Below are 9838 nucleotides of genomic sequence, written 5' to 3'. Positions count from 1 at the left end.
TTTTATATTTTTGTATATGGTCACAAATATGTATAAACCGTGAGAGACATTCATTCTCTGTGCTAGGGATCATTTTGTATACAGAATGGATTTGAGACAAATGGCACCCCCATAGTTTTTTGACATACTATGCATCTGCATTTGAGAATAACTTTTTGATAAAAGCCTGTACTTTATATGTGCAACCTTAAAGTGATACATGATGAAACTCAGGTTTTTTCACTTTATATGGTTTAATACTTTGTAAGATGTAAAACATATATTTATATTGACTATTGCAATTGTAACCATCTTTTCCCACTCCAAGCGGTGTAGGAGTGGGAATGTCTCAAGGCTCAAGGTAGAAAAAGACTTTCATTCAATTGGTAAAGTTCTATTATGGACTGTTACCTTGATTTAAAGCCTAAAATTCACAGCGGGAAGGGACCATGCGGCCTAGGAGGGCCATAGAAGTAAATCTGTGTATAATCACATTGTGTTAAGGTCCCCAGGTCCCCAGGTGGAACCAAAACATTGGATCGTAATGTGTTTCACCGTGAATAAATATCATTCATGCAGAGAGTGCTGTGTGTGTGTATATATATATATATATATATATATAAATTGGCAGTCATGAAAGCACTCACAGCAGTTTTCTTCAATACTTAGTTAAAAGTTCTTTATTCCACGTTCTTATCTACGCGTTTCAACCCACACAGGGCCGTCATCATATATATATATATATAATTCTCAGATGAGTATCCGCACTCCAAGGCAATAAGGATAAGGAGGGGTGCACGGTAACATTAGCATACATCAATAGTTTCCAAACCAGCACTCCCTTTTGGTGAAAACATACAATCTTTTATTGTGACATGGTATCTTATTCCAACGTTTCGATCCCTGTTGGGATCTTTTTCAAGGGATCGAAACGTTGGAATAAGATACCATGTCACAATAAAAGATTGTATGTTTTCACCAAAAGGGAGTGCTGGTTTGGAAACTATTGATATATATATATATATATATATATATATATATATATATATATATATATATATATACTAGTCCAGCCTGGTGCACTCACAACGCTTGTATGGCATCTGCCTCGTTGCTGGTCAAAAAACAGTATACATACAACGACCCAAAGACCGCACTCCAAGGACTTTGTTGATGAAAAAATAAAGTGATTTATTTCAACGTTTCGGCTCCATTTACTTGGGCCGTCATCTGGATGTAAATCATTACATACAATACTACTCCTTTTTAGTGAAAGAAATGGCACCAAACAAGGGAGTATGACGTCATCAATGAGTGACAAAAGCACACCCTTCTTGTGTACATAATGACAAGTAAAACATCATTCCCCCAAAGAGAATATTCATATTACTATGTGCATATATTAAAGTCCATGCGGACTTCCTATTATGTATATTAGTGCCCAATCGTGAGTAATTACAAGTGATCTTGTAAATTTAAAAAGGCTGCCTTCACCCTCTGCCCCTAGTCAGGGCAGACATTAAAAACATTAAAAACACTTAGAACACTAGAGAAGAAAATAATATTAACATGTTAACAGGGTCAACATACAGCATACACAATACACAAATAATTGAATACACTTGTATACTTACACATAATTATTTACATCATACATGCCATAACATGCTGCCACAAACGCACTAGGAATCACATGCTTTTCCCACTTATCTGAAAGCACACTTCAATTACAGTGATATTAAATTAACAAATATAATCAACATGTGATCAAATTAAATTTACAGTTATAGTACCACAGTGATCGTTATAGGTGACTGCAAACCTTGCTGATTACATTAGAACTATGCACAAAGAACATTTGTACTGGAATGCATTGTTTTATCCCCCAGAACCTAATGTTGTCACAAAAAAGTCAGTCAAAAATGCCACCCATTTTTTACCACAACAGGGCTCCATTGCCTCCACAGTGTGTAATTTTGCTGTAGCCTGCACCATGTTTGCATGTAATACTGGGAGGAATGCTAACATGGATGCAGTCCAATCACAGCAAGGCAGCCAATGTTTTCACCCGAGTCTTGCCTCCTGAATTTGCTGCAAGCCTGCCCTTGGCAGCTACTAATAGTATGGAATAGTGGTGGGTGAATCTGACCCATTTTGCTTTGCCACAAATTTGTGAAACATCTAAGATTTGCCAAAATGCATTGAAGTCTACGGAAGTCAAATATATTTTCGTTGTGCGATGCGGGGCGTCAAATTGTATTCAACACTAGTAGGGAACAAAAACACTGTGACCTCCTGCAGCACTGCCAACTGAAGCCATTTAGTAGGGTTGTCCCCTTAGACCTTGGCAGAAACCAGAAAAGGGAAAAAATCTGATGAGGTCTGAGGGTAGGCTGATTACATCAGGAGCAGAGCAGTGCTTTGGATGGATTGGAGACTTATGTGGCTGGGGTCATGGCATTTGGGGGGGTATTCACGACATATGGGGAATGGCTATGACACTGAAGGATGGTAATGGGCAAATTTTTGTTTTGGTTTCACAATGCTAAAAAATAGACTAATGGTATTGAACTAAACCCGCTAAAAAAACTGTTCATTACAAAACTTTACACCCTATGCACTGGCCCACTGATCCCCTTATTGAAGTAAAATCCCTGATTTAATCCCATATGATACCCTATTACATTACACTGTCTGCCTCCCCATTCCTCTTAACCAGTGTATGAACTGCTAAGGGACATTCCCTATTTGCATTACAAAGCCAATCCCACAATATTCATGGATGTATGACCCAGCCCTTTACTCATTGAAAAGCTATCCCTGTGTCCCTATCCCCAGTAATCCTAAACATAACAACACATCTGCACATCGACATGAACCTGCAATGAGCTAATGAAATACATCCTGCTGCACCTAATACATAAGCCTTCTAATTATCCACAAATAATTACTATACAGTAAGGAACATGTACTAAGTACTTGCTTGAGAAATCCTTATATGAAATTAAACAAACTGTATGTTTAACACACACAAGCACACTTTGAAATGATGGATGCACCTTTTTTTGTGTAGCAGTACAGGAGTCTATTGCAGACATGGGATACTTGGAAACTGGGGCTTAAGATAATTATATGGAACATGCCAATTGTTTTAAGCAGTGCAAACATATTGAGGAAATGTTGCCCCCCCCCACCAAATGCCAGTCTTATTTTTCTGCCTATGATGTAATATCCTTTAAATTCCCTTAAAAATTAATTCTATCTTTAAAAATGCCCCCTTTATTGGAGCTCCCTATAATCTATTCTGGTTCCTGTCAGTGTATCAAAGAAGGGTGGGTGTGTACTAATGGTCCCTGCCAGAAGCACAATAGGAGGGGGGCAGCCAAACACAACCCTACAATCACACAAGCAAAGGCAGGGTTCAGTTCCCTTTTAGGTCAGCCTAGCTACTGATTGTTGTTTTTTTGTTTATTTTGCATTACTTCTCATTTCTTCTCCGCAATACAATTTATAAGAAAAGTAAAGTCTGTTATAAAGTGAAGGGCTCCTACAAAGGCCAAATGCAGAGTTGTGCAGGGTGGATGGCAGCTGTGATTGTGACCAGCAGTACTGAAGGGCAGGAGAAGGTAATTTTGAAACATGGTGGCCACCAACCCCGTTAGTTACTTAGTTCTTTATTTTGGACAAATGTACAATGGATTGGTTGGGGAATGTGCAAGGGCCGTCTACAGGCTTTACTTTCCATTTAATTGCTATCTGGTTGGTTGCTGGTTTCACTGACCCCTAAAAACCAAAAAATTATTCTATGTGAGGATACATTCCTATTGTTACTTTTAATTGTCTATTTTTCTGTAAAGCTCCTTTCCTGTTTGTCTCCCATTCTGACTTCCAAACAGTTGTTTAAGTGGATTTCTGGGGCTTCCACCAGTGTAAATACATACCTCCCAACAGTTCAGATTTTGACAACTCAACCTGCAGTCCCAGCTTGTTACTGAAATGCCCCGACTTTCTCTTTGATCTCTTGCACCAATCAGCCAGAAACAGATACAATGTTTCTAACTTAATTGGCTTTTGGCAGAGAGACCATAACAGCTACCAGGTGCACTTGGATACTTTTATAACAATTTCAGATAAGCAAATAAGTAATTGTAACAATTTAACATAGGCAAGTATTATGGGGAAACTGACTAGCAGCTTAAAGGGCAATTCACCTTTAGCAAAACTGTAATAACAAAAAAACACAGAGATTTGGTCAAACTTCCATAACCTGCCAAATTTTTGTACAATGAATATAGTAATTAGGAGGTGTGGCCACAAAATGGCATGTCCAAATTGAAGCAAATCTTTTTGTCCCTCTTTCTATTTAAAAAATGTCGGGAGGTATGTAAATGTCCTGTTACCCTCAGTCACTTCATGTCTAAATCCTGCCCCCAAGGCTAAACAGCAATTCGACAGGGTTAAGGTGGCGAAGCGTCGAAGTCAAAGTCTTTTAAAGAGAATTCGAAAATTCACTTCGACCCTTTAGGGGCACATTTACTAAGGGTCGAATTTCGAAGTGCTAAAACTTCGAAATTCGACCATCGAATTGTAAAAATTCGTTAGTCGAAGTTTTTTTTATGATTCAATTTAGCAGTTTTTGACCTAATTCAAACGATTCGAACGATTTAATCGATCGATAGAATAATTTTCAAAACTAAAACTTGGACTTCTAAAAACTTAGCCCCCATAGGCTAACATAGCAATTCTGCAGGTTTAAGGTGGCAAAGTGTCGAAGTCTACGTTTTTTAAAGAGACAGTACTTTGATTTTCGAATGGTCGAATATTCGAAATTTTTTCAATTAGTAACGGGCAGATTTATCAAGGGTCAAATTTCGAAGTGGAAAATACTTGGAAATTCGACCATCGAATAGAATCCTCCGACACACGAATTCGAAGGATTTTATTCATCGTATGATCATATTCCGATCGTAGTATGATCATACTCCGATCGTACTTTGAATCGTACGATTCGAACGATTTTATCGTACGATTTTCCTTCGAATATAAAAAACTTTGAAAATTGCTCTGGAAGGTCCCCACAGGCTAACATAGCACTTTGGCAGGTATAAGTTGGCGAAGTATTGAAGTCGAAGGTTTTTTAAAGAGACAGTACTTCGATTATCGAATGGTCGAATAGGCGAATGATTTTTACTTCGAATCGAAGTAAATTTGAAGTCGTAGTATCCAATTCGATGGTCGAAGTATCCAAAAAATTACTCACTTCGACCCTTGATAAATGTGCCCCTAAATGTGCCCCTTAGTAAATGGGCCCCTTGGATTATTTAACAGCAATAAGGACTAATGCAGATTAGTTACCATTAAGTACAAGGTAACGATTCATCATTTCAGCAAAAAAACGTAAATTGTTTATAGAAATTAGATCCCGTAGGTAAATGTGTTATTTGGAATAGCCGCACAACAAGCTTTTAAAGTGTCTTGAAAACTACAGGGAGGAGGAGAGAAGAGAGTTGTTGGGAGGAGAGTCGCTTCCGGTGTGACGCACATCCAGTCCATGGGTCGTACAGGAACAGTATTGTGGGGCGACAGCAAGCAAAGTCCCGGACACAAACTGCGGGACACGCCTAGATAACCTTTCTATGGAGTCTCAGGTCTCAATGTGAGCGCCCACCCCAGTCAGCACGGGCAGCGGCCTGGCTTCAATGGGATCTGGAGCGCTATCCGCTGGGCCCGCGGCCCCCCCTACACCGCACAAGAAAATGAAAAAGCGAAAGGAACTGAACGCGCTTATTGGACTGGCCGCTGACGGCGCTAGGATGAAGGCCAAGAAGTGCAGCGGCCACCGACTACTACGAACGGAGCCGCCGGCCTCAGACTCGGACACTGATGAAGAAGAAGACGAATTTGGCTCACTGGGAGATCGGCATGGGCGCTTCGGAAGGTCAGTGACATTGCTCCAGTGCTCCCAGCCCTGATCCTATAGGCGCTACTACAGCTGCCGATTGGGTTCCACCAGTGTGGGGAGACACCTCTTCATGTACCACATTCATCCTCTCTCCCAATGGTCCCATCTAAATGTATAATCCCAATTTCACCTGAAACATTGGTGGCCAGCAACTGGGGTAAAGAGGCTACCAAATAAATAGATTTTACCATGCAAGCGAGTTTTTCTAGACTGTACAGAAGTGTTTATACGTTTCTGACACTCCTTTATGGGACTATTTGGGGTGGCAGTTTTTTCCCTGCAACTTTCCACCACTGAATTCACCCAGTGTGATATTAACCCCCACATGACACTAAATGAGACATTGAAACATGAATAAAATATTACAGAAATATGCAGGTTAAATGGTAACAATGCTCCTTTAGCTCTGACTTGAACTGTCTATTCTGTCTGCCAGTCAAACATAAAGCAAAGTTGTGTCCATTTTAGAAATAATACTGTTATGAAACAAACACTCTAATCTGAGACTTCTCTAGTGTACAGCACTGTGGAATAAGGTGGGACTTTATAAATGCATGTTACCAATAATGCAGTAATAACAAATTTAGCCTGTTATTCCTTAGTAGTTGTATAATATCACAAGCCGGATCTAGGATTTTCCTCTGCAGTCCAAACTTCAACAGCCAGCGCTCAGTGCATCATAGGGAGTTGGAGCAAAGATAACAATGCAATCATATGTGTTATAATCTAAACAGATAACCATTTAGACTACACCCAGGCTTCATGAAAACTCCTTGTAATCTGTGAATAGGAATATTTCTATTTTAAAGCAAGTGCTGCCAACCAATAAGTACATTTATAGATTCTGTTTCCAATGCATTTATCAATTTAAAGCTTTATCGTCCTCATAACAGCTGTCTATAATTTTTCTTTTACAGTATATATAGTGTGCATATTCTTTCTGAATTAAAATGTAAAATTCTGGTTTAAACGTTTATTGGCTATAACTGTGGCTCCCTACTTTTGCTTTAATATCAAATATACTTATTATATAAATACAGCATTTGCAAGCTCAGCACTACTACACTTAAATGTCTCAAATAACATGTAAAACAAATTCAGCATTTTTTTTTATATTTATGTCTTCCAGAGGAAGCCTTCTGCAGTGCTGTAAGATATGCTACCCTCTGTGTGGTTTTATTGTGTTAGTTGCATGTGTCGTGACTTGTATTGGCTTGGTCTGGATGCAGGTTGTCCTTAAGGAAAACATGGATGCTCTTAAGGAAAAGTTCAGAGCAAGTAAGTATAGTGTTTTTAATATAAGTATGGGCTCTATTGTCTGAAATGTGTGTGTATGTATATATATATATAGTCAAATACAAGAGGTCCTCTGCACTCAACCCATTATCAATATATTTAAGACAGAGACATTTTGTGCATACTGCTACTAAAAAATGCCTTACCCTTTAAACAACACAGGGATTGTTTGTCCATATATTGCAATATATTTAAGCTGACCAACTACGTCAGTCATCCCATATCTGGCCAGTCCTACGCTTAATTTTCATCTGATTCATTAAGAATTCAATTGCTTAATTATACATTTTACAAAGGGACTAGTTTTACCTGCAACTTGCTTGCTGCTTTCAAAGTAAAACTCCCAAACTTGGCTGCCCTTTTATTAGACACCAGTGGGATCACCTGACTATAGCTGGAAGGGTGGGAGCTACAACATGGAGCTGGTCACTGCTCCTGTATAACTATAACAAACAAGGGAAAGTTGTGCTCACCACTATTTTTATACATACACAAATGTAGAATGACAGCACTCCAAGGATTTAACAGACGAGATAAAGTGTCAAAAAATGGGTAGGTCTATTGAATCCGACGTTTCAGTTCCTCACAGGAACTGAAACGTCGGATTCAATAAACCTACCCATTTTTTGACACTTTATCTCGTCTGTTAAATCCTTGGAGTGCTGTCATTCTACATTTGTATTCATTCATCTCCTGGACTAGCACCCAGGTTATTTCTATTTTATGGTGTGCAGATTATACGCATTTTTGTGTATATATATATATATATATATATATATATATATATATATATATATATATATATATATATATATATATATATATATATATATATATATATAGCAGTTCCAAATTTAGCTGTTCAGGAAATGTTTGTGTAAATTAGTCTGGAAAATCAGTTGGCAATTTGAAGAATATTATCTACCACATGCTCCAGGATAGACAAATATATACATGTGAATATCCTGGTCCTCTGAATACGTTTATACCACATGTGCATATGATTGTTTAAACATGGAGAGACACCAGAAATAGCCTGATTCTTGGGCTTATGGAGTACAAAGTATCTGATGTACAGCACTCTGTAAATACACTAAATGTAGATTCTAAAGTGTTTGGGGTTTTGTCACTCAAATGGTTTGGCCCAGTACCACCATGCATAACAGTTAACCATTTTTTCTACTTGGTGTCTTTAAATAATGACCATAGAGAGCATGCACTGATGGTTTTAGATTTTGTCACCCTGTTTTACAGTGGAATCCAATCAGAAGAGCTCTCTAGATGAGCTTCCAAAGATAAATGAAGATTTGCTTTCAAAGCAAAAATATCTGGATGATATCATGACTGGTGAAATGGGGCTAAATAAGCTCTGGTCTAATATTACTGACATGAATAAGCAGGTAAGTGATCCATTATATTGATCTACAAATCTGAAGCGCATAACAAAATACCTACACAGGCAGATTTAAGCTGCTGATTCAGGTCTTTTATACAGATTCAACGGCTTATCTGCTTGTGTATGAATGTTTTCAGATGGGCCTCCCTGACCAATATCTGGGCAAAAATCGACCATATGTTGGTCAGACAGGTTTGATTTTTCCTGTCCGATCAAGGACCACAGTGACTCATTGATGGTCTGTTCCTTTGTTGGGCATATTGGGGGGAAGATTAGTTTGAAAACCTCATCAAACAAGTGTTTTGCCCCATTAAAGGAAGAAAGATCAAGCATCTCCATCTTCTGTTATGGGCAATGATAAAAATGTTAGTGACTGTTTGATTTCTTCCATGAGTGTTTTTAACTATTACTTGCTGTGGATTCTACTTTTTTTGGTTTTACTTTTGATCTGTTTTACACCACATTTACTGGCAAGATCAAAAGAGACAGTCACAGAAAGGGTTAAAGAAAAACACGTAGGGTTACCAGCTGGCTAGTAATTTTACTAGGCTGTCCAGCCGGTAACCCTATCCAAGCAGAAGCATGGTCTTATAGCATTTTTAAAGATGAATTCATTTCCAGGAATAAATATAGCAATACATCAAGATTGTAGGCTGTAATAGCAGCAAAAATGGGACCATTAATATTACCTTACCATTTATATATGAATTACCTTGGTAATGGGACGAAATGCTGTATAGGCAACAAGCTGACACAAATTGTTTTGTTAATGTCATCTATTATTTAGTTTGGACACACAAAGAAGGTCAAATACTTTTAGATCTCAATGTTTGGCTGTGTAGAAGTGTGCTCTCTTGTCTTACTAAAGGTTGGACAGTGAAACAATACATGTGCCAATGCCAATCATCCAAAAACCTGGTACTGTTTGGGAAGTCAATTACTATGGGATTGAAAATGTAAGAATTGGTTTGTTGCCAGGTTAAATATGTCCACAATATCTCTCTCTCTCTCTCTCTCTCGCTACGGTTTAAATACATTATATTTTTTATTCTTTTTACATTGTCTAAAGTGTTTTTCTAAAAAGGATATTTGTTAAAAGGATGCTGGCAGGAAATACAACAATGTCTGTTACATGATCCTCAGGAGAGGGATTGCTGTTTCTTATTGGGTATGAGGAATTGTAATTATATTCAAGAATGCAAGCT

The 9838-nt window shown here is 38.1% G+C and overlaps 1 protein-coding gene across 2 annotated transcripts in view; it reads left to right on the top strand.

Annotated features, from left to right (window-relative positions):
* Nucleotides 1-5488: 5488 nt before the first annotated feature.
* The window catches only part of efcab14.S (EF-hand calcium binding domain 14 S homeolog), a 17836-nt gene continuing 13486 nt past the window's right edge, over nucleotides 5489-9838 (top strand). Inside the window, exons 1-3 of one of the 2 annotated variants that reach the window (XM_018259647.2) lie at nucleotides 5489-5917; nucleotides 7071-7219; nucleotides 8492-8637. In XM_018259647.2, the coding sequence (XP_018115136.1) occupies nucleotides 5679-5917; nucleotides 7071-7219; nucleotides 8492-8637 (534 nt within the window). In that variant the 5' untranslated portion in view covers nucleotides 5489-5678. 2 annotated transcript variants of the gene reach the window in all.

Source organism: Xenopus laevis, chromosome 4S (genome assembly GCF_017654675.1).
Source record: "Xenopus laevis strain J_2021 chromosome 4S, Xenopus_laevis_v10.1, whole genome shotgun sequence".
NCBI lineage: Eukaryota > Metazoa > Chordata > Amphibia > Anura > Pipidae > Xenopus > Xenopus laevis.
Note: the sequence above shows the minus strand (reverse complement) of the source record. Positions and strands in the feature narration are given on the sequence as shown.